Below are 24345 nucleotides of genomic sequence, written 5' to 3'. Positions count from 1 at the left end.
TTATTATAAAATAGTTTATTTTTATTACAAAAATATATAGGTACAAATATACAAAATATTTGACAATTGTAATATTCTCCGTTTTTTGGTTACATTTTACTAATATTGGTGTCACTTAAACATGTGACCCTTTTTGTTGCAAAGTAGAATATCTATGCAAGAATAACTCTTTAACCTCACTGTTTCAATTAAATTATTTATTTACATCAACAAAATTATAGGGTAACTGTAATTTACATTAATTACAACTTTAAACATTAGAAAATAAATATGTGAATAAGTTAGAACATAAGTAATATTTACATTATTATAATTAAAGTTTTCAAAGCTAATATAAAAATAATTTAGTCTATTAAAATAATACTATTGGTATACATAAACCTAAAACTATAAAATTTTGTACATAAATTTGGAGGCTGATACAGTCAAAGTTTGTATATAGTACGACTAAATTATAAAATGTTGAAGGAGCTGAAAATAAGAATATACAAGTCAAACAAAACTCATTACATGAAATGAGTGATCACAGTAGAACAATTTCACTTATTTTGATTTAACAAGTTCTGCTACATGTAGTAAATATTACACTGCTTATTATAAATATATCTCTGTCAAATGGTGATTTGTTGCATGACAATTTACATCAGTTTTACATATATTCAGTTCATATTAAAAATTAACAATTATAATTTACATAAAAAATCCAATTTATGCTACTTTAGAATTCTTAATATTATTGCAAATTCCAAAAATTAAATTATAAAAATTAAAAGTAATTATTTACAATTAAATTTTTATATTGCATTTTTTAGTTTATTACTTCAACTAATTATTTACAAACAAATTTGTGGTAACAAGCAATGGTGAATAATAAAACAACATTCATAATTTGTAGTTTGAGTTCATTGATTTAAATTATAAAATACCAAAGGCTCAAATTAACAACAGTTAAATTGTGTTTTAAAAATATCACCTTCTTGTACACACAAATAAATATAAACCATAATTTAAACATAAAATTAACAGTATTATCTCTAATGAAAACATCAACTGTACTCATTACCCTCATACAAATTCTCACATACTTCCAAGAGTCTCAACACTGGATTAATGTTATAAGGGAAAAGATCTTGTGATACCAACCTACTAATTTGCATTTTTAATCTAATAAGCACAGTCATCACATTATCAAGTTCATTTCCTTCTCCACAACTGCTTAAAAATCTCGACCAGTTCCTTCTTGTATATTTAAGGAATCTTAAAAGGTACAACAGAAAACATGTTTCATTGCTAATTAAATAATCAAGGAGAACATCATAATCATGACTGACTATTTTCAGGAACTCTATGAAAGAATGAATTGGATTTAACATATTAATAAGATCAGGAAATACTGCATTTCTGTATGAGATTCCCACTGTTATATCTAATGTACAGACCATGGATTCAATCATGTAGTCATCTTGATCACTAAACAAGTGTACAAGAATTTTGGGGAATGATGCCTCAGGATGAAAATCCAGACTGTTCTTGATAAAAGTGTCCACCTTTCTGAGAACATCTCTAATAGACCTTTCTATTAAAGGCATTTCATTGTGGTAGAAGTCATAGTCATCAGATCCTATACTTGAGTCTGAACTATCTGATCTTGTCTCTTTAATTGTGATGGCCACAGATTTTAAAACTAATAGTACGATTTTTTGCAGGAGCGTCCTATCAATACTTGATTGGTCAGGTTGTGTGCTAAATATTGTGCCCACAAAACTATTAACTGTGTATCCATCCCTCCTAAATGGTAAATTATCTAATAGTCTGTGATCTTTCACCCTTCTTACTATTAGATGGGCAAGTTGACAAGTATCATCAGGCAGCATATCCTGAAGAGCTAAGGTGCTGCCATAACAGAGGACTTCATTGAACAGACTGAGCAGTTGTTTCCATATTATAGGTGACAAATTCCCACTCAGTTTCTTGACGAAGATTTCAAAGTGTGCATAGAATGGCTTAGTTTCCACCACACTTAAATTAGCCTTAACAGAAATAGTACTTTCCCATAAAGCCAAAAATGTTAGTATACATGTCTGCGCTTGCACTGATGAGTTGTTACTAATCAAATTTTGGATTTTATGTATCAGTTCTGGCCATTTTGACTCCAAACTTCTGATAATAAGACCTTTAATTGCCGAGGTGTCATAACTTTCAGCATCACTGAATGATTCTGTTTCACAGTTGACATTAAACTCAGAACTGCTACTGGGGCCTGCAATATCTTTTGATTCATTGTCTTCCAAGACATGGATTTCAATGTCTTTCCATTCCACCACCCTTTTCACAACTTCCAAGGCAAAAATAATTTTGTCATAGTCAATATTCTCCATGGTAAGAAAGTTAAGAATGGTTTCCAGCCATTCATTGTTAATGTTGGTTTTGGCAATGATCAGTAAGCTGCTTAAAACTCTAGCTGCCAGGAAGTTTATGTATTTGTCTCTAGTCTCACAGAGAGAAATAATTTGTTCTATCAAATTGTATTCGTTCTGTACAATTGTGTCACATATTCTTACAATCTTTGAGCAAATCAGTCCATTGTTATTCTGCTTCAAATATACATCAAACAACAATTGCAGATTTGATAAGAACTGCAAGACACTTTTTGTTGACCATTCTGATAGCATAGCAGTTCTACTATCAGAGCTGTCATTAATTTGAGGTCCTTCAAATGGTTTTCTTAAAGTGGCTTCAGATATGCCACACAAACATTGTTTAATAAGTCTCTCTTGAAATTCATCTAAACCTAAGGATTCACTAGAGCTGCCTTCAGTTGCAATGGACATGGACTGTGTATGTCTGTCATGGTTTGAATAACTTGCATTAATTATATTATTCTGTACAGGAAAGGTTAATGGCAAGCAACTGTTATTCACATAGGGATAATCCTGAATTATATCTGGAGCTGGTGTTATTGATATATTTTCACTATTGGCATTGTATGGGGAGGTTGAAACATAACTGTCTGGTGATGAGAAGTTACCTGATGAGGACTCAGTCACTAGGTTATCATCACTTTTTTCAGTTTCACTTTCACTATTGTCACTAGTCTGATACACTGACTTTTCTCCATGGAACTGGGCATTCACTGAATTCCTAGTGATGTCCTCCTCATTTGTCAGGTGCAACACCGACAAATCTGTGGGGATGAAGTCAGTCTCGTCTGCAGTTTCTGTGTCATCACCTCTTCTCAACTTCTTCTTCAATGGTTGTTCCGAAGTCATCTTATTCTCCCTTTGTCTGAGAACCATTAGAACAATCGGATTTTAAACGGGGCCGATAATGTTACTGAGGACTACTGTGTTCCACTCTGGTGACTGGTTCACCCTAAAATTTATAATTATCATAAATTGATGCTCTTTAGGCGTTTGTACGGTTTAATGGAGGCTTTACTGCGGGTTTGGGTTGAATAAGAGTTGCATTTTGCGTGGGAAAGTGTTAAAACTCACTTGTAGAATTTCGTGTGTAACAGTTTAATTCGGTAGCACTTTCGGTATTGTCCATTGTAGACGAATTTCGAGCTCTGTGGCGGGCCAGTTTCATCTAAAATACCTGACTTGACGTCTCCCAATTGAGATTTATCACTTCGATTCGTGTTTTGTGATGAAAATTACATATTGTTTATAAAAACACTGAAACCACATACACCATACAACTCCATTGCGTACAATATGATGCGCTAGTCAAACGAACGATTGTGTTCATAAGTGTTAGGAAAATTCACTTTTTCACCGTCGCGGAGAAGATTTAATAAAATCGGCCGGGCACAACGAAGTTTCTCTTTGAAGAGAATTTAATTATTGCGGTTTGATATTTATTTAGGGCGTATTTAGAAAATGATAATACAAATAAAGACGCCAATTTGATTGATTTCGTGCCGAAGGTAAAGAATTTGCGGCGTTGCCACTACAACAGCTACCATTCATAATTTTGGTTCATTTTTCGAGGTATTTTCTAAAACTAAGAAAATTACGGACACAATCACACATAAACTGATGGGAAACGGGGAGGCGTATTTTATTTTGTGCGGTTCGGGCGCCCAAGATCAGGACGAGGCTAGTACGGAAGGCTTTTTCGACCGTGCGTAATTTACGAGAAAGCATTTTAATTCATTCAACGTTGCTTTCCCGCGGTTTGAACCAGAGGGAGGATTTTTAATTAAATTTACCGTATTTATCGCATACGCGTGCACTGGGACGTGCAAAAATGGGATATTCGCACATAGAACGTGCAACGTGCCAAATTGACTTTCGCCCAGAAGGAAGTTTACTTTTCCTTGTTGATTTTCAGGTGTGGTCAATGACATGATTAGATTCCAATTAAAAAAATATATCCTCGACTTTTCAATTTAGATTGTAGGCATTGAGATATCGAATTCGTTCAGTAAATTACCCAAGTCGGGTGTCACCCAGTTTTAAAACCGTCAATAAAATAATTGTAAATACCAGTCGCTGTGACATATTTAAATTTCTAAAACGGTAATATTAAAACGAACGATAAAAAACATTGAAACCGGTATGATTGAACGTTCGCGGCCGGTGTGAATAATGCGTTAATTAAATAGTTTATTGCATCGGCGGAATGAATCTATATGCATCTCGTGTGCAAATGAAATGCACGTCGACTTGGTGGGGGAGTTAGAAAAATGGCCGCCGAAACTTTTTGTTGAAGTGTGTAATATAAATAACAAGTGTTAAAATGCATTGCTGGAACGGCTTTTAAAAGGTGAATGTTGTGCTGGTTTTTAACAAATCGCATCCCGGACATATTTCCGATGGAGGAATTTTCTGTGTTTATTTTCAGAGCCAGTGTTTATATTTAGGTTAAACTTCGTCGTTTCCTATTATTCTATTTTTTGTGTGAATGCTGAACTTTACGTTAAATGTTGGCTAATGAATCAAGGGAAAGGTAATGTAGTAGCTCATTAAGCGCCAGGGACAATATTGATATTAACTATGACTGTACTTATTGCTATTTTGACGTTTCATTCATAATTTAGTATCATATGTGGTGTGTTTACTGTTTTCTTGAATGCAAAATCTAGAATTCGCTACTTCCTATTGCACAGATTCGTCTCCAGTGCCGTATTTTTTAATTACAATGTGCATTTTTCATCCACATGGCATTAACCATGGCACCACACATTCATTATGTCAGTTATGACTAATTTTATTAAAAACCCATTGGTGCAAGTGTTTATTTATAGGTAACTATCACATCAGTTTTAATTCACCTCTTTCTTGGACATTATGTTGATTTTTTCCATTAATAACCACTTAAGTCATATTCCTTGACACCTTCAGTAATACAGTTAAATCTGTGCTTACTTTAGACCCATTGTGTTAAATTTCATAATACTTAATTGTTTATTAAATATTAATATTTTTTTGCAAGCTATTATCACGGACATATTATTTTTATTATATTTGTGCTAGTAAATGTTTGCCAATCTTATCACAAGGATTGCAAATTTATTTCACATTTTTATTGAGCTAATTGTTATTTGTATTATTCAAAGGCGTCAAAGTTAATCATAAAATGCTGCTAAACTGACTTCATCACATACTTATACTTAAATAATTTCAGTTTAACTAAATTACTTGGATAGTTTTAAATGTTTCTTCCAAACTTCTACCTATTTATATTGCTGTATTATATTACTTTTACCTAAAATTACTTCACTCTACTCTTTTTCTAAGAATTGTACCTAAATAAATATATTATTCACGATCAGTCAGTTCTACCATGCAATATTTGAGAACATTCATGATTTTACAAATCCTCTTCAATTTTGACTATTTATTTTAAAGCTGAGTAAGTATTACATCGTTATATTTGTTATTTACTATCAATGTTTTATCTCAACATATTAGTCCCCCTGCTACCATTCTATTTACTTACTTTACTTTTGGGACAACATAAATTATGTAGTTGTGTCATATTGAAAAACGCAAATCGAAGAAGACCGTTTTATAATTCGGCCATAAACTGAGTCAGTCGTTCATTAATATTTCTTATTTGGACCGAATAAAATTGCTATGTGTTTAACATACGTAATCGTTTTAAGTATGCATCAGAATATTTACATTTTATATCTCTATTTCAAATGTGCAATATTGAGTAAACAAAACGAATATGTTTCAGTAAACAACTGAATGTAATATATTCACTTAAATGTGTTTCTAAAGTGTTTCTAATTTATTTTTTAACTGCCTTTAAAATTTGTTCCATAAAAGTTTCCGAAATGTTTAATTCATTATGTGAGATAATGGCTTTCTTTCTTAACGAAATCGTTATCCGAGTTGGTCCGTGACTTCCTCTGATAAAATTTTTTTACATTGAGTTTGAAACATGCATATGTATGTATAAGAAATATATCAGATATTATGAATTTTATTTGTCATTCAATTGTATAACAACGTGATTTGACATTAAATAAGGAAATGGCGAAAATTTTGATAAGGTGTAGATACGAGTTTTTTATATTTTTCTAACGTAACGCACAATTCGAAATCGAGTTATCAGTTAAGGTTACATTTAAGGAAATGAGACACTTACAAATTACATAAAATATTGTATTTTATTTAAAAATTGATTGTGTAAATCAAATTTGATTTTTTGTAAATTTTTATAATGATATTAAGTCATACACTGACATTAAGTCCAATTTATTTTATATGGCTTTTGATCATTATTTGCAATTATGGAGATTAATTAATGAATTGATTGTTTAATCTTTTGGTATTTAATTATGTTTTAATTAAACATTAACTTTGTCCATCTGTGCCGCAATTAATAATATTTAAAAAAAGTCGGCATTACGATGAGCAACTACATTATGTTGACACATATTATCTCCTGATATGTTGGTCTGAATTTTCCGTATTTATGTCACAGGACCGAAACATTTTGATGAATCTCCTGACGAGCAGTCTGCAGGGCACGGCGACGACGAGGACCAGGACCATAGCGACGACGACGACATTGTGGGCCGCGTCGACGACACCGACTACGACAGATGAGTGACGGCGGAGGCGGCGGCGTGGTTGCGATGCCGGGGGCTGTGCCCGCCGGCGAGCGCCGGCTCCGGCAGCTCGAGGGCATGGTTCTGGGCGGGCCGACCGTCGCCCGCGACAAGGGTCTCAGCATCGAGACCCTGCTCGACATACTGCTGGTGCTCTACGACGAGTGTTGCAACTCGAGTCTCAGACGGGAGAAGACGGTCTCGGACTTCATTGAGTTCGGTAAGGGTGTATCAAATGGTCGGCCCGCAATTTTAATGCACATCGCACTAAAAATATCCAACAGTAATTTAAGCAGTTTAAACGAATTTTCATTGTTTATCTAAATTAAAATAAAAACGTACGTAGTTTTAATGTACGCTCAGCTTACGTAAATCCGTTTTCGCTATTTCTGGTTTTCATTCTGCTGCATCGCAGATAATTGACCTACGTTAAAAATTGTTATGTCATCGATACTATATTAGTTTTAGCAGTTCTAAAATTAAACCATACACGAAACACGGAAAACGATCTATTGGACTCTTAAATTTTTTAAATATAAATCGTCGAGTTTTAGAGAAAAACGAAAAACAGCCAATCTAAACATGTCGCAATGTCCACTCCATATGTGCCACATCTAGGACATTTATTTGGATCAGGCTAAGTCATTTTAAAAGCCAAAATGTAGACAGTGTCCCAAAATGCTGGTCATTGACTGAGCGTTTCCAATTCAGATTGAAAGAAACTGATTAAAGAGTCCTGAGGTCATTTTTTAAAAAAATATTATAGTCGAAATCTAAAGATATTTATGGTAAATTTTCTGACATTTAATATAGTAAACATAAGTAAAATAATATTTTTATTGGTGACTATTAAATCTAGTAAATATAATGTACAAATCATTGATAATTTGCTTGAAAATTAGTAATTATATTTACAATTCTTGGGTGAATGAATATGGATATAAAATTTGTTTTTTAAAAACATAAATTATTTCATAAATTTACAAGAAATGTAAATTTTTTCTAAAATTTTAAATGGTAAATTTAAGACTTGGGACATCCTGTAGATATTACTCAACAAAAAATAAGAACATATAAAAAAGAAAATTGTTAATTTCATGAGTCAATGAGTTGCATTGTGCAGAACCTGCTAAATAGTATTTTTTGTTAACTAGTATTAATTAAAATGTTTTCCAAATCACCTTCCAGTAAAACCAATAGCGACCACGGTGAAGAATCTTCGATTGACGAGGGACGATTTCGAAATATTAAAGGTCATCGGCAGGGGAGCCTTCGGCGAAGTATGTGTGGTGAAGGTGCGAAGCTCGGAGAAGGTCTTCGCCATGAAGATCCTCAACAAATGGGAGATGCTGAAGAGAGCCGAAACGGCCTGCTTCAAGGAGGAACGCGACGTGCTAGTCTACGGAGATCGCCGATGGATCACACATTTACACTATGCATTTCAGGTAATTGAGTTGCTGTTGGTGGTTTAACTCGTTTTCAAAAATTTGTGGTTTCAGGACGAATCCAATTTGTACCTAGTTATGGACTATTACTGCGGCGGCGATTTACTCACGTTGCTAAGCAAATTCGAAGATCGTCTTCCAGAAGAAATGGCCAGGTTTTACATTGCCGAAATGGTGCTGGCTATAGATTCAATTCACAATCTAGGATATGTTCATAGGTCTGGGTGTTTTACTAATCCATCCACACGTGTACTAAAATGTAATAATTTTACAGAGATATTAAACCCGATAATGTATTACTGGATGCGAACGGACACATTAGATTAGCAGATTTTGGTAGTTGTTTAAAATTGAACGAGGACGGCACTGTGCAATCCAACGTGGCTGTGGGAACTCCCGATTACATTTCACCGGAGATTCTACGAGTATGTTCTTCACGTTTGTCCAAGCAACGAAATTACAACTTTATTTTTCAGGCAATGGAAGATGGACAGGGCCGATATGGTCCCGAATGTGATTGGTGGTCTTTGGGCGTGTGCATGTATGAAATGTTGTTCGGCGAGACACCATTCTATGCCGAAAGTCTGGTGGAGACGTACGGAAAAATTATGAATCACAAAAATTGTTTTGACTTTCCCACAGACGTCGAAGTGTCTGACGCTGCGAAAGATCTAATCAAACAACTTATATGTAGCCAAGAATTCAGACTTGGCCAACATGGAATTCAAGATTTTAAAGTAAGATCATTTGATTTAAATTGAATTCTTTTGATATTATTTGTATTGGTATTGTCTATGATGAGACATTTTCTAATGATTTTGTGTGAATCATGTTTTGCCTTTGTAATCTTGGTGGGCAAGTGTTTCGAAACTACTCACTGTAAAACCGAAGGTACATAATTTAAAATATTGTGGAAACGATTGCGCCTTTTTTGTAACGTTGAGAAAGTAGCTGCAGTTACTGTGGAGCTTTATCGGACTTTGCAGAATTGATGTGATATGTTTCTACCAACTCATAGTGACGGATTTATGCCGTGAAGTTCAAGGTATACTTTTATCTTAACTATGAGACACACTCTAATGTTTTCAATTGACGGGTTCACTCCTATGACATTTCTTTAGTAATCTGAGGCAATCCTTTTGATTATTGTACCAATCCTACGCATGAACGTCAAGAATACACATTAACAACTGTTTTAATTTCTTCAACAGAATCATCCGTGGTTTGAGGGCGTGGACTGGGAGGGTATCCGCGACAGCAACGCCCCTTACATACCGGAAGTTTCTAGTCCAACCGACACATCAAATTTCGATGTCGATGATGCCGACATCCGAATGTCGGACGCGATGCCTCCAACCGCTAACAACGCCTTCACAGGGTTACATCTGCCCTTCATAGGTTTTACGTTCACTCAAGGAAGGTATGACTTCAACAACAATGATAGAAAAACCGTACTTATTAACATTTATGTTTGTTTCAGTTGTATATGTGATTTGAGTGATCTCTCTGTTCACATCTCGAACTCGAACATGACGGAAATCCAAAACAAACGCAATCAGGGCAACATCATGGCCCTGGCACTGAATCAAGAGAAGGAAATGGACAAGCGAATGTCGCCGGACGGCACCAGGAAACTGCAAGACGAAATAAATACGTTAACGAAACGGAACTGCGAACTGGAGTCGCAGTTACGCAGCCTCGAGGCTGGTAACTCGAGTGGCATGCACATTGACAGTCACGACGGCGCCGACAGTAGCAAAATTAAGGAATTAGAAAAACTTGTGCGGGTGCTTAAACAGGAAAAGGAAGAAGCCATGAAGGACCGACAAGATTTACAGGAGAAACTCAAATTCCAAGACAAGGAGTTGAAGGACACGTTGGCTCAAAAGAAGCTGGCGATGACCGAATACGCCGAAGTGTCGGACAAATTGGCCGAACTGCGAAGACAAAAAGACAAATTCTCACGACAAGTCCGCGACAAAGAGGAGGAGTTAGAGACGGTCATGCAGAAGGTCGACACTCTGAGAAACGACATTAGACGGGCGGAGAAACTTCGCAGGGAGTTAGAGAGTCGGGTGGACGAGGCACAGGCCGAAGCCACCAAGGAAAGGAAATTGAGGGAACGATCAGAGGAGTACTGCCGGCAGATGCAGGCGGAATCCGACAGGCTGCGTGTGAGGAACGAGCTAGGACCGAGAGATCAGCAAGACTCGTTGAGGCTGAAAGCGGAACTGGAGAAATTAGAGGTAAAATTATTTATTATGTTCACGAGTTGATTTCTAATTATTTTTGTAATAGGTTCAGTACAATGAAAGTCTCACGCAGCAACAAGCAAGATTCAACATGGAGTTAACTTCGTTAAGAGAGCAACTGAGTGAGGCTGAGAGTCACAGGGAGTTATTGGAAAGAGAGGTATTTAAAAAACTTAAATTATCAGTACGTTTTTCTTTATTTTGTATTTTGTTTTATTTTTTCCTCGTTTCATTTTGTTTTAATTAGGCACAGGCAATGAAAGAGAAAATGGAGAAATCCAGGCAGGAGGCAGCAACAGAAACTGAACAAATTGTACTCGAGCTGAAACGGCGACATGACAGAGAAAAGCAAATTTTATTGGAAGACAATAATAAACTTAGTTCAAATGTTGAGTTTGTGAGTTTTTCGTTTTTATTTATTATTTAACTTATTATTTTATGTCTTCAACTCAATAAACAATCAAAACACTAAACTATTATCTGTTACAGTTGTCAGAATCAATGAATAGACTACAGTCAGAACGTGCCAACCTTGAAACGGAATATGAGCAGTTGCGTAACAAACAAGATGCTCTGGACCAATGGGAGTCCCAACTCTCGGAGATCATTCAGTGGGTGAGCGACGAGAAAGATGCCAGAGCCTATTTGCAAGCTTTGGCGACCAAGATGACCGAAGAATTAGAATATCTGAAACATACGGGAGTTTCGAATGTCGTGGGCGGTACAGATAAGAACTGGCGGAACAGGCGATCACAAAAACTGGAAAAGATGGAACTGCTGAATTTGCAGAGTTCACTGCAGTCGGAGATCCAGGCCAAACAGGCCATTAGCGAAGATTTAAGTAAAACGAGGGAGGCGTTACTTGCTGCTCAGAAGTATGTTGAGTATTGTTGTGGTTGAGTGAAGTGTTGATACATTTTATTTCGCTTTCAGAGAACTGAGAGAACAAAGACAACGAAACGAAGCCTTGGGATTGGATCTTAAAAGAAAGGAGAAGCAGATCAAGGATTTCCAAAATCGATTGGATTCTGAAGGATGTAAGTATCAATTTCTATATTTGTAAGATCAATTCAATTATCAAATTATATTTTCATAAATTAATTGTCCATTTATTTTTTACTTTAGTTTAATTCAAACATACTTCACAAATCAGACTTGAAACCTCATAAATAGTTACTGCGGTCAACCCATTTGTTGTTAAACTAAGATAGTATTTGGATGACACTGCGTATTTTCGAATGGGTTGACCTCGGATTTACTCTTATTATATTAGCACTCCTAGGCGGGTGGTAAACTATTCTTACTTATGTCCTCTACAGTCGGTTCGTGGGTGAAACAGCTACCTCTGGTCATCGGCATTACGACCTGCTTCTGGGGCATAATGTTGCTGTTCATGCGACTCTACGAATGAAAATAAATACTTGTCGGTACGCGCGCGAACCCACAACACGCACACACTCACCCCGGCATTTCAGTACAATTTTATACAATGAGAAGTGATAAATACTTGATTACGTGTGAGACATAGTGACAGTAATAGATTTTTTATATATCTACACTACTATATTGATGAAAGGAGGAAACAAATCTAAAAGTCGGTTTAAAAACTCACTACAGTATTTTGATGTGCCGGGATTTATAAGGCGAAAAAGAAGATAATCATGATTTTATTTTAATAATGTTCGGTTTATCCATAATGGAAAAACTAAACCCTTTTGTTATTTTCGTTTTCGGGTTGCGGTGCATTCCATTTTTATTCACATATTCTAAATTATCATAAATAATTTCGCTGGATTCATGAACATAAACCATAAAAACACACTAATAGATAATAACTACATAACTACATTCACACCTACATTAAATTCCTTATTTAGATTTGTTTTTTCTTTATTTTTTTTGTTAATGTCCTTGTTGTTAAATTTGTTTGAAATTTTAACTTAATAAAAAAATATCAAAACGTATCCGTTTGACTTATTAATGACTTGTAAAAGTAATCAAAGACATACAAAGAATTGTGTACATATTTACATGCAGCGAGTGTTGGAATATCTTCGTTCATCAAGCGTCATGTGAAGGGTTAGTCTACATTTTTGCGCTACTACATAATAGCTAGAGCCTACCTAATTACTGTAACTTGTTGCGATGCTTATTTGATCCCTTTTTTATTAAGTACTGCTTGGAGTGCTAATATCATGTTTTTGTCATTAGTCTTTTTTTTACTGTGTCATGCAGCTAATCGTGTTTTACCTGTATTTGTATTTTTTAGGTACTAAACTGATGATAACATGTTTGTTGCCCTTTTTTTACTAGTTACAATTTTTTTTTTTTGAATATTTTGTATTCATCCATTAATATCCGTTAATGTGTTTGGGACAATTATTTTTTATGTTGGGATTTTTACCATGTTTGCTTAGTGTTTGTCAGTCGTAACGTACACGTTGATTTTTTGCTTAGTTTTGGAGCGACCCTCTTCCCAAATGTCATACTTGGACCAATTCTTGAAGGAGAACAACTCCTCGTCGCAGCAGATCCAGAACCTAAACTACGACCAAGCTCTGCAATCCAACTTGCTGTACCAAGGCGGATCGATCGAGTCCGAGGAAGGGGATATTGAAGACAACCGAGCCTTGAGCATGACCAGCTCTAAAAGCAATCTATCCGAGTTGAGCCTGGTACGTGTAATTGGCAGTCAGTGAAGTATTGTTGGTAACTTTATTGTTTTCCAGCACGAACCACAGGTCCAAATGAAACACAAAGCCCACCAGTTCTTGGTTCGAACCTTCTCTAGTCCGACGAAGTGTAGTCACTGCACCTCGTTGATGGTGGGACTGATGCGACAGGGCATGGTCTGCGAGATTTGCGGCTTCACCTGTCACACGTCGTGTTGTCCACACGTCCCGGCCGTTTGTCCCGTACCCCCAGATCAAAGTAGGTCAATGTTTTTATCAAATTTACAAGTTTTATATAATTTTTTATTGATTCAGCAAAACGACCATTGGGCATTGATCCGACAAGAGGAATCGGTACCGCGTACGAAGGCTACGTCAAAGTACCCAAACAGGGTGGTGTCAAAAAAGGTACAGATCAACTAAATTTTGGTATTATTATACAGGATGTCCTTTAATTTTAAAAAAAAATAAACTTACCTTATTCACAAATTAATAGTGATCAAAATTCGCGTGATCACATTTAAATTTGTATTTTTTATTTTAATCAGTAACATCTAGAGAAGAAGCCAGTGTTCTGATCAAAGAGATTTTTTAACTCAAGAAGTTGAATTTTGATTATTATTTTATTGTATCTCGTAAATACTTATCGTACTTTAAAACCGTTGTATTTTTTTAGTAGAATATCTTAATATTTTATAAGAATAAAAAAGGGACACCCTGTATATACTAAATAACGTTTTTTGTTTGTTCATTTAGGTTGGGTGAGACAATTCGTTGTTGTCTGCGACTTCAAGCTATTTTTGTACGACATATCAACCGACCGTAATGCCTTACCAAGTGTTCATGTAGCTCAAGTATTAGATATGCGAGATCCACAGTTTAGTGTTAGTAGCGTTAAAGACTCGGATGTTATACACGCCAACAAAAAAGACATCCCATGCATCTTCAAAGTAAGATTACAACCCCTCTTAACTATTTACAGATGTAAATTTATTTTCTTTACAAACAGATCACGTCTTCATTGATGGAACCACCAGGTCCACGCAACTCCACCCTAATGCTGGCCGATAGTGAAGCGGAAAAGAACAAGTGGGTGGTGGCGTTGGCAGAGTTGCACCGCATCATGAAGCGCAATAACCTGCCCAACACCACAGTGTTGGTTGCCCGGGAACTGATCGACAACTCCGTTAATCTACTGCGTAATACTCTCAGCGCCGCCATCATTGACCCAGACCGTATTGTGCTCGGCACCGAGGAAGGTATGTACTGCATCGACCTGGATCGGTCCGAAATAGCACGCATTGGGGAGGCGAAGAAATTAAGTCAGTTGGAGTACATCAGTGAAGAACACCTGCTGGTGGTTGTCAGTGGAAAGCAGCGACACGTGAGGCTGGTGCCGATTAGGGCGCTTGATGGTGATGACACAGAATGGATTAAAGTGGCGGAGAGTAAGGGATGTTCGGTGCTAACGGTCGGATCGGTGCTTAAGGCACCCCTCACTTTCTGTCTCTGTATTGCCATTAAGAAACAAGTAAGCCTGGCTTATATTATGTGATGTTTAGAGTTACTGATTTGCCCTTTTTTCCAGCAAAACCAATCGATAATTAGCATATATGAAATTACCAGAACAAGGACACGACATCAAAGGATTCGTGAATTTGTCATTCAAGTTAACGTGCAGTCACTTCAATTCCTCTCCGACGGAAGATTGTGCGTGGGATCTCCCTCCAGTTTTATAGTTTATGATGTTCAAAGTGCTGATCAACAGCTAATATGTAAGTCATGCCACTTCCATTCTGAACCTGTCTTATGTATTAATTAAATTCTTGTTTTAGGCTTGTTGCATCCAGATAATCCATTGTACCAAATGATAACGTGCAATTCAATAGATGCGTTAAGGGTAATTGAACTACCCAGACACGAATATTTACTAGTTTTTGGTACATTGGCCGCTTATGTCGACAGAAATGGCAGGAAGTCCAGAGAAAGAGAAATTATGTATCCTGCTGTACCTACTGCCATAGGTTACAGAGATGGACATCTGATTGTTTATAGCGACACTCACATAGATATATTCAATTGTGCTACAGGAGAATGGGTGCAAACCATCAATATAAAGAAGGCGAAACCTCTCAATGAAAGCGGATCGCTGTCGCTTTGCATTTTGAACGATTTAACGCACTTGCTTTATATGTCCAACATTCATCAGAGTAAGTTCAGCTTTAGTACAATAAATTCAGATAATAATTGATGTTTTTTTAGGAGAACTGTTAAATTTAGACAATATTGTCACCTTGGATAGGGATGGTAGAACAATTCAAAAGACCAGGCGAAGGTTCTCTCTTAGAGAAGGAAACAGATCGCAGAGAATGTAAATAAACTTATTATATAAATTATACGAATTCACTTACTCTTGAAATTATGTTTATAGGAACACAGATAGACGATCACGTCTTATTTCGGCACCGACCAATTTCAACCACATCAGTCACATGGGACCCGGCGAGGGGATCCAGCGACAACGGTTAATCGACTTAACAACGAACTTGGTAGATAGTCAAGACCCCAACGTGTATCCTCCCCAACCCCAACCCCGAGTAAGACTTAATACCATCCATTTTTTTAACACTAATTATCAACGTTTAATGGTCAATGTGCTTAAGTAGTTTTCTACTTTCAGACGCAGAATGTGAAGCTGACTGCGCCTCCGAAACACGGAGAGCGAAAGCGACCGGAAATCTCGAATCCAACGCCGATCAGGCCCTCGTTTCCAGCATACAACGGTGCTAAGAGGACTGCACCACCACGGCCAAGAGATTTGCCGCCAGCACTGCCTCGACCGTCGGACACGTCTCCATCTCCTGATCCGGCCAGCATTGGTAGCATGTCATCTTTACATGACATGATCAAGGTGGGCCTAATATAATTTGAATTTGAGGGTGGGAAGTGAATATTATGGTTCAGTTGCCCATTTTATTTTATTATGTTATATTTTATTGGTTATGTAATTATGTTGTCACCTTTCAAACAGCATCAACTATTCCACTACAGCGCTGATACGTAATCTTACTGTCTGGGAGTGACTACATTTAAGTATCTGTGATAATCAAATGGTAATACTGGTGTTGTACTCATTAACAATGAAACAGCTGCAAATGAAACGCATGTTCCTGTGTGAATATACTAATAATTAGTTTAGGGAGTGTGTTAGGATACATATATTTGAAATTAAACCATTATTGTTCCAATAATTTATAAAATGGTTATATTTTAGGTAGAATATGATAACTTACCATAGACAACCAGTTTTAGATATTAAAACAATTACTTTTATATTTTCGTATGTAACTGATTAATTCTCGTTTTAGGGAACGGATAAGAATAGTCCAAGACACTCAATAGCTTCGAATAACAGCTCGAATATATCGACGCCTCCCTCTCCACAAGCGGACCACCCGCACAGTTCTAGCTACGAAAGCTAAACTATGCCATCAAAATATATTGAACCCACATAAATACTATAATGTCAAATAAAAGATGTTCAAATATGTCGTTAACCGGTGTATAAGCCGTCTAATCCTCAACGCATAATCAAACTCGTAGATAAGTTTATATCTAGCATGAATGCATTTTGCAAGTTAGCCTTTGGTTTTGTAGTATTAGACAATTTATACATCTAGACTGATTAGTTACCTCAGAATAAGATTTACGTAAAACATGGAAGTTTTAAAACAATAACTATGATATATTGGCGTATGTGGCTATTAGGGGATGATTGTTTCAAATTTTATTTCGAATGTTTTCGGTCCGAATATTTGCACCTAATAGCCTCATATAATACATTTAATTAGATTTAGGAGGCACTTGTACTTAATATTTTTATTTCTTGTACATTTTTGTGTATTGATTTTAATTATTTAGCATGTCTGCTTTGTTCATAATTTAATTAAATTATGTGTTTACCAAGTGTAAAATAAGAGTCAATAAGTGTTGTACGAATTTTATTGAAAAATATATTTTATTTCCAATGATGAATTTATAAATGGAACAATTTCATTTTTGTGAAATTGTTTCATTTAATTTATATTTATATATTTTATATTTATATCTATTTATTGCTTTGTTTTTTATATTTCACTATCAAAAATATTTTATCCTAGCAAAGTTAACAATTTGTAGGTTTTTAAGGAGTATTCGAATATTCAATATTATTCCACTAAATTCCATATAAATTTTATCAGTCAATTAGTCATAATGGATTAAGACGTGCTTTCGTATATAAATTTTATATTATTGTCTGTACCAACCCATGTAGTGACCCTTTGATAATTATAATAATTAAGTTTAATTTCCTCTAAGGTTAAAATCACAAGGGAGCATGAACATTGGTTGGTGAAATATTCAATTAATTTTTGATATTACAGTATTGATCATTGAGGTATCTTGTATTATTGCATTGTTTGTCATTTCATTGTAACCAATTTTGTTAGTACAATTTTTTATTATTTATTAAGCAAATTTACAGTGAGACAATATTAGTATTTGTGAGTGACTAATTAATAGAATTTCATAATTAGATTTTGTACTTGTTGAAATATCAATTTAATAAAATTCTAGTCACTTTTACAAATACAGTAAATACATTTTTCTTGAGAAAATGTGAATTTTCGACTAATTATATTATTATGGTGCATTAAATTTTACCTTTGTGATGATTTTTCATTGATTTTGAAATTATGTGATGTATGTTCACAAAATATTAACATGTAACAAACTAGAGGACATATTTATTTTATTAATAGAGTAACTTATATTAACAAATATGAATAGTATTATATATAAATTCACAAATAACATTTAAGTTATAATCTATTTTGTTTGTGTGTTTTTACTATTTCAATTTAGTGTGTAACTCTTCTATTTATTTATCTTATACATTTCAGAAATAGTTTGCTTTCTATTCTATTTCCAATTGTATAATCCGAACAAACCTATGGTAATAAAAAGTTTAAATATTTTCTGTAGTTTTTTTTTTATACCTTGTATGTTATTATATAAGATATTTCTAAAAAAGTTTTTCAAAATTTGATAAAATATGTGTTATTTATGCTGAAATTGGTCGAGTCTACGTCTCGGAGATGTGCTGAGTTTATGAAGCAAAAAAGACATTAACATAATGTATCAATGTTCAACTACTCAATTAGCCAATTAAAATTCTTTTCGAAATTAAAATTGCTGCATTTATGTCTAACTCAATTTAAAAAAAATAAATATAAAATTTTATAGAATATAAATTATTAGTTTTTAAATAAACAATTAAGTAATCTTAGTAAATTAATATTATTTTAACCCTTTATATTAAGTAACATAATTATCACCATAATATTTAATATTTTATAAAAATTGCTATAATAAATTTTTTCTATAATGATACGATAGCGTGGATTTTGAAGGGATCTCCCCTTTTTCTCGCCTATTTTCTACGCCACTTAAAATTTTTTCTCTAAATAATTTAGAAGAAAAATAAAACAAAAATGTTGTACTATATGTATTTAATTAAATTCAATATACATAGAAAATTCAAATAAATATATGATTATATATTATTTCACAAATTCACTCTGATAAATATCTTCTACTATATAATTGGTTACATTCAAATACCTAACATTCTTTATTTAGACAAATTATAAACTATATTTATGATGAAATATTTTGTTAATAAGGTAAAATACCACAAATTTATTTTGTGATTATTATTGCTAATATATATTTAAAGGTGAAATTTGAAATATGGTGTTAATGGCAATAAATACATTATAGTTACATCTTTACCAAGTCCCTTGTCTGCAACATAAATAAACGTTTTGTACGATTAGGAAAGTTAAAAACCTAAATGGCTTAATCATATCTGAGATCAATTAGATAAATATATATATTTTTTTCACAATGTAGTAAAATATTTAGTATTTTTTATAATTTAGTTATATCTGCACCACACTCCATGCCATACACAATTCAACTATTTAATCACTCAAATTGTAAAATATTAATAATTCTTATATCTAAAAAAATATTAAATAAAACTAAATTCTCTACAAACGGTAAAAAATCGGAGACGGCTTAGTCCATCTATTTCAGGTCGATGTCCTCAGACATTTTTCTTTTTCTCCTGTTTTGGATATGTGACAAAGAACTTTTCAAGTTTTCTATGGAATTGCTGATAAGCGATTGAAGATCCGGTTTAGGTTTGGGAGGTCCAGGTTTATCATGCTTGATGATACCTTTGGTCGTTTTATCCGCTTCTTTAATCAAAGATCTCGGTATATCTTCGTCGATAGTACTTGCTCTAGAATCAACCAAAAATAGTAACTATTAGACTAAAATGTTTAATGTGAAAAAATACCTTGAAAGCTTCACGGGAATTTCCGGCAACAAATTCGATTTTCTTTTCCTCTCCAGATCCAACAACAGAGAAGCATAGCTTTTTGGTAAAATTTGTGTAGTTCGCGGTTTAATGTTGGACTTGTGATGCTTAACGGTCGGCGTCGAATGCAATGTGGATTGAGCCACGGTCGATTGAAACTTGTAAGCTGTGGAGGCCTTCAACAAGATGTCGTCGCGTGCCCGCACCAATTCTGTGGTCAAATCGGCATATTTCTGGTCCCATTCGTCGATGTGTTTCTTGATGTCGGCTAACGTGGCCTCTTGTTCCTGGATTTTGGTGTTTTGCTCTTGGATTTTGCGTTCCTGTTCGCGGATCTTCAACGACTGTGCCTTGAGGCGGATATTCTGTTTCCTTAACTACAAATTTTGGTAATTAAAGGTTTGCACATGACTAAATGATTTAAACGTACTTTTTGGAATAGCTTTTGCGTGTTCTGAGTTAGGTAACTAATGTGATATTTGTGGGACTTGCTTTGCTTCTTGACCTTGTAGATTTCATCAGACAGAAATTGTTGGGCGAAGAAGAACCTCGGTGACTTGGATGTTGAAGGGCTCACGAATGCCAGAGCTACGTGAAAATGAAGTAAAATTAAATAAACATATTTTTTTGTGAAATTACTTACCAGTTCGTTTTTCCATCTCTTCTTTTACCCTGGGCAAAATGTGCTCATCAAAGTGTTCCATAGCCATACTGCTCAGATCTCTCAATTCTTCCAATAATTGATGTGTTCTTGGAGGAGTTGCATCAGTCTCTACCAACTTTAATACATTCCTTATTTCGTCTAAAACCTTCCCGGGGATAAAACAAAGGAGATTCTTCTCAATATATTTACTGTAAGTCATATTCAACATGCTAATTCGAGTTTCTATTGCTTGTAGTATCTCACAATGCCTCGATAACGGATGAGCTCTTCTTTCAGACTCTCTGCGAGGTAACAACGATTTTATTCGTTTGTGAATCGTCGAATGTTTCCGTTCCAGCTGTATGAACCCCCTAGACAACATCTTGCTGCCAATCTCATTAAACTTCCTGCATACCTAGAGAATGATTAATAATTTAATAAAAATCACAAGTTTAATAGTTTGTATTTTATTCATAAACTAAATAGAAGATACAGTAAATAAAAAATAATTCAACAAATAACAAAATACTATATAAAAAAAAACATCAGTCATCAGGAACTAGCAAATCGATATTGGAGTCGTTCATCGCCGAATTAACAAATTTCTGTTCTCCCCCTAATACTGACAATTTGTTAGATACGGTAACTATTTTTTCTTTTATCATGCCAGTTTTCAGCCATTTGCCGCTTCCGCAATTATCACACAGTTTAGTGGGGTAAATTTCTAAGCTGGCCGTTCTCTTCTCGCAGTTTCCACACTTAAAGAACCTCTTCATTGCGTCTGTCACTTTCAACTTATGGCGTTCCGTTTTACACAATTCTGCGGCGGAGAAGCTTGTATATTTGCACACGGTGCATGTAACAGCTTTGCAGGCAATCTTGAATGTGTTCGCCATCTTCTCTTCCATTTTTTCCTTAAGCTCTAATTTGTTGAAGTATTTCTCTTGTTCTTCATTATCTTTTTGTTCCAAGAGGTCGGTGTGTTTGGACGTCATAGCCATCATTTTCTTGAAACGGTCCGATATGAAGGCATTTTCCTCTATGCGAACCTTCTTTGGTGCAGATTCGATGGTAGTCGCATCGTTCAGCGGTTTAGTGACACTGGGAGCTACTTCTTCCAGTTTTCTTTTTAGGCCAGTACCTTTGGTGTTGTTGGGATCAATTTTTTTAATAGGTCCATGTTGCTGGATGTACTTAAGCGCATTCTGCTTCGCCTTGTTCATTTGCCTAAAAGAAATGGGTTGGTTTAAGTCGATGGAACCACTTCCCCAGCCCGAAAGTTTCGGTTTGTCCGATGTTACGGGATCTGAAAGGAAACTTCGGTTGGTTGTGAGTTTTGGAGTAGTAGTAGTAGTTGGGGTTTTATTTGGTATTGGTTTTTGAGTAGTTTGGGTGGATTCTTTCTGATTAGCATTATCCTTCAATTTTGTTTGTGTTATGTTTGGTGGAACTGATGATTTAGTTATATCTGTGGTATTTGTGACTTTAATTTTATTTTGTTTATCATCAGAACTTATGGATTTGTGTTTTTTGTTTTGGCTCACCAGATCGTCATCATCATAATCAAAGTCAAAGTCATCTTCACCAAAAATATCTGTGACCACATTCTCTTTTTCATTCCCACAGTCTGTTGGCACCTTTTTGTCTTGAGTTTTACCCTTTAGTTTACTAATAACATTTTGAGCAGTAGCTTTTGAGCTCTCCAGGCTTACTTCACTAGATAGTTTGCCTTTAAAATTGCTTTTCCCATCTACATTAACAATAAGGTCACTTTTCATGTCATATTTACTAGTTAACTGAGGAGGCTGTAACTCTTTATTTTTGGCTTTTAGTTTAGAAATAATACTAGTAGCTGTGGATTTAGATTCCTCAAGTGTCAGATCAGAAGATCTTTCCCCACTAAATTCCGTTTTACTATCCAACTTGGAATCTTCAGAAAGTTTTTTAAGTAACTCCATGTCCCTTGTTCTTTGTGCCAGTGAAACTTCCAACTGATTATTAGCCACCACTTTCTTCCTAGGTCCAGTTACAGTAGGACTATTCATATAACCTTTGCTTAAGCTCTGCATCCTGGATTCATCCTTCTTTTCCAATTTTCTACTACGTTTTGCAGGAACTGCCGTAAACGATTTTCCGGCGTAAAACACCTCGTTTTTGCCCAGCACTTTGTTTCGCAAAGCCGTCAAACCCTTTCCTTGGAAATTAGATTGTAATTCTGAGCGTTTGCTGCACTTCTGGTACTCTTGCTTGATATGATACATGCAATATTCACAAATGCTGAGATTCACAATTGCAGTGCATTGTTCACCATTCTTTCTTGTACTTCTGCATGTTCCCAAATCTTTTGACTGTCCCAAAATCATCACCTTCTGTGCATTGTCCACACTTAGAGTAGCCTGTTAAAAATGCTATTAATACTAATTTACAACATAATTTTTTTACAATTTACCTCATCTTTAGATCCCTCTTTTTTGTCCATTACATTTGGATTTAAAACTCCCACAATTGTACCAACAGATGTCTTCCACAAATTCTTGTAAGCTCCACTGAACAAGAACAATGAGACTGTTTTAATTTCCGTTTTTAAATCAGTCAGGGTCCATATGCAAAATTGGCTGCCTTTTTGAGATGTCTTTGCGGCACTTTTATTGGCAATTACACCAGCAATTACCCAATCTTTATCTTTAAATTGTCTTTGGATGAACAAAGATAATCTTGCAAATGGAACTGCCTCTCTGCCCACCATTCGTTCCCGCAAAACTTGTGATGACACCAGAGGATTGACGATTCTTAATCCAAAAATAGGATCTGTATGTACATCTACCTTTCCTTGCACATTTTGGCTAGGTTTACTTTCAATTTGTTTAGTTGCAGTACTAGGGGCTACCAAAGTATTCTTAGGTGTTTTCCAGCTAGTCGATAACGAATTGCTTTTAAATTCTGGTTTTCTAAAATAGGATGTAGGGCTACTTGTAGAACTAGAACTGGTGTTTTCGTCCAGAAGTTTTTTAAGGGACCTGCCTGATTGATTATACTTTTGTTCCTCATAGTTACGATTATCCTCATCATCAGAGGAATCGGTGTCTCCTGCGTGTATAAGGCTCCCAGTCACTTTAGGTACATTTAAATTTGTTTCTTTCTCAAAAAGGTTCGTTTCTTTGAGAGTATTTTTGGTAGTTTTTGATTCTTCAGTGGCCACTGATAATAAAGTGTCCAGTAAATCGTCCGGATTGTCATTAACTTCCTCCATCACTTGATTCAACAATTCATCATCGTCACTCATTATGAAAACTGATTGTTAAACGATAAATGTACGAAACACTTTGTGTTCGAATTTTATTATACTAAAAGCGCGCACTTTCTTAGTAATGACAGCTGTCAAAATAAAACTAAATTCCCTAAATCTGGGGATTAAGAAATTAGGGTCGTTGTCATAAAAATATCAATAAACTATCTAGATTTCCTTATTAGAACAACAACGTACACTAAAAATACTCACCACTCTGTTCTTTGCAATTTCATCATAGCTTAGAAAAGAGAAAATCTTTTCTAAAGCTATTTCGGGCATATAAAGAATGTAAGGATTGCCAGCCATTTTCCTTGGGAGTATTCGAGGAATTGAACTAAATAATGTTCATAAATATGCTTGTCTTACTAATAAAATTCTTACACCATGAGAACAAGGAACACTTGCAAACAAAACAATTCTTTTCATTGACAGATGCAGTACTGCCATCTATGAGAATATCTTTGTCCACTTGTTTAAAAATAAATGATACTTCTCTTTTTGCTTAACACTTGGATGAGTCAATATTCTAAATTGATATAATAATAAAA

The 24345-nt window shown here is 35.0% G+C and overlaps 4 protein-coding genes across 8 annotated transcripts; 1 reads left to right on the top strand and 3 right to left on the bottom strand.

The window, feature by feature from the left end:
• Positions 1-18: 18 nt before the first annotated feature.
• Positions 19-3701, bottom strand: LOC109599269 (protein lines). The gene is made up of 2 exons (XM_020015228.2): positions 3495-3701; positions 19-3372 (listed from the first exon to the last, which is right to left on the bottom strand). The coding sequence occupies exon 2, from the start codon at positions 3294-3296 to the stop codon at positions 1047-1049; it is 2250 nt and encodes a 749-aa protein (XP_019870787.2). The 5' UTR covers positions 3297-3372; positions 3495-3701; the 3' UTR covers positions 19-1046.
• A 946-nt stretch (positions 3702-4647) lies between these two features.
• LOC109599278 (serine/threonine-protein kinase Genghis Khan) lies at positions 4648-18455 on the top strand. 5 transcript variants are annotated; one of them, XM_049963987.1, is made up of 24 exons: positions 4648-4770; positions 6943-7289; positions 8258-8514; positions 8569-8732; positions 8789-8939; positions 8991-9251; positions 9726-9934; positions 9995-10760; positions 10813-10926; positions 11014-11163; positions 11256-11641; positions 11700-11803; positions 13224-13441; positions 13496-13697; positions 13754-13846; positions 14195-14388; positions 14448-14969; positions 15027-15213; positions 15274-15648; positions 15701-15809; positions 15870-16035; positions 16119-16349; positions 16470-16551; positions 16807-18455. In XM_049963987.1, the coding sequence occupies exons 2-23, from the start codon at positions 7064-7066 to the stop codon at positions 16500-16502; spliced, it is 5118 nt and encodes a 1705-aa protein (XP_049819944.1). In that variant the 5' UTR covers positions 4648-4770; positions 6943-7063; the 3' UTR covers positions 16503-16551; positions 16807-18455. The 5 variants fall into 5 exon arrangements, with proteins under 5 accessions (XP_049819944.1, XP_019870807.1, XP_019870806.1 ...); XM_020015248.2 differs by lacking the exon at positions 16470-16551 and having other exon boundaries at positions 15870-15987; XM_020015247.2 differs by lacking the exon at positions 16470-16551.
• Positions 18456-18975: 520 nt separating this feature from the next.
• On the bottom strand, positions 18976-24203 carry LOC109599283 (F-box only protein 28). The gene is made up of 5 exons (XM_020015254.2): positions 24008-24203; positions 20509-20923; positions 20296-20453; positions 19845-20242; positions 18976-19787 (listed from the first exon to the last, which is right to left on the bottom strand). Exons 1-5 carry the CDS (start codon positions 24101-24103, stop codon positions 19571-19573), a joined length of 1284 nt encoding a protein of 427 aa, XP_019870813.1. The 5' UTR covers positions 24104-24203; the 3' UTR covers positions 18976-19570.
• On the bottom strand, positions 20960-24000 carry LOC109599282 (protein MCM10 homolog). The gene is made up of 2 exons (XM_020015253.2): positions 22958-24000; positions 20960-22904 (listed from the first exon to the last, which is right to left on the bottom strand). The coding sequence occupies exons 1-2, from the start codon at positions 23789-23791 to the stop codon at positions 21054-21056; spliced, it is 2685 nt and encodes an 894-aa protein (XP_019870812.2). The 5' UTR covers positions 23792-24000; the 3' UTR covers positions 20960-21053.
• Positions 24204-24345: the final 142 nt, after the last annotated feature.

Source organism: Aethina tumida, chromosome 2, assembly GCF_024364675.1.
Source record: "Aethina tumida isolate Nest 87 chromosome 2, icAetTumi1.1, whole genome shotgun sequence".
Lineage (NCBI taxonomy): Eukaryota > Metazoa > Arthropoda > Insecta > Coleoptera > Nitidulidae > Aethina > Aethina tumida.
Note: the sequence above shows the minus strand (reverse complement) of the source record. Positions and strands in the feature narration are given on the sequence as shown.

Excerpts from the sequence above, each read along its gene's own strand:
- LOC109599278 (XM_020015247.2), top strand. The coding sequence starts at position 7,064 with ATGAGTGACGGCGGAGGCGGCGGCGTGGTTGCGATGCCGGGGGCTGTG. Across the intron at positions 10,761-10,812 it reads CGGAACTGGAGAAATTAGAG|GTTCAGTACAATGAAAGTCT; the intron begins GTAAAATTATTT and ends TTTTTGTAATAG. Across the intron at positions 13,698-13,753 it reads TCCCGTACCCCCAGATCAAA|CAAAACGACCATTGGGCATT; the intron begins GTAGGTCAATGT and ends TTATTGATTCAG.
- LOC109599282 (XM_020015253.2), bottom strand. The coding sequence starts at position 23,791 with ATGAGTGACGATGATGAATTGTTGAATCAAGTGATGGAGGAAGTTAAT. Across the intron at positions 22,905-22,957 it reads AAGAGGGATCTAAAGATGAG|GCTACTCTAAGTGTGGACAA; the intron begins GTAAATTGTAAA and ends CATTTTTAACAG.
- LOC109599269 (XM_020015228.2), bottom strand. The coding sequence starts at position 3,296 with ATGGTTCTCAGACAAAGGGAGAATAAGATGACTTCGGAACAACCATTG.
- LOC109599283 (XM_020015254.2), bottom strand. The coding sequence starts at position 24,103 with ATGGCTGGCAATCCTTACATTCTTTATATGCCCGAAATAGCTTTAGAA. Across the intron at positions 20,924-24,007 it reads AAATTGCAAAGAACAGAGTG|GTATGCAGGAAGTTTAATGA; the intron begins GTGAGTATTTTT and ends ATCATTCTCTAG. Across the intron at positions 19,788-19,844 it reads ATTCCCGTGAAGCTTTCAAG|AGCAAGTACTATCGACGAAG; the intron begins GTATTTTTTCAC and ends GGTTGATTCTAG.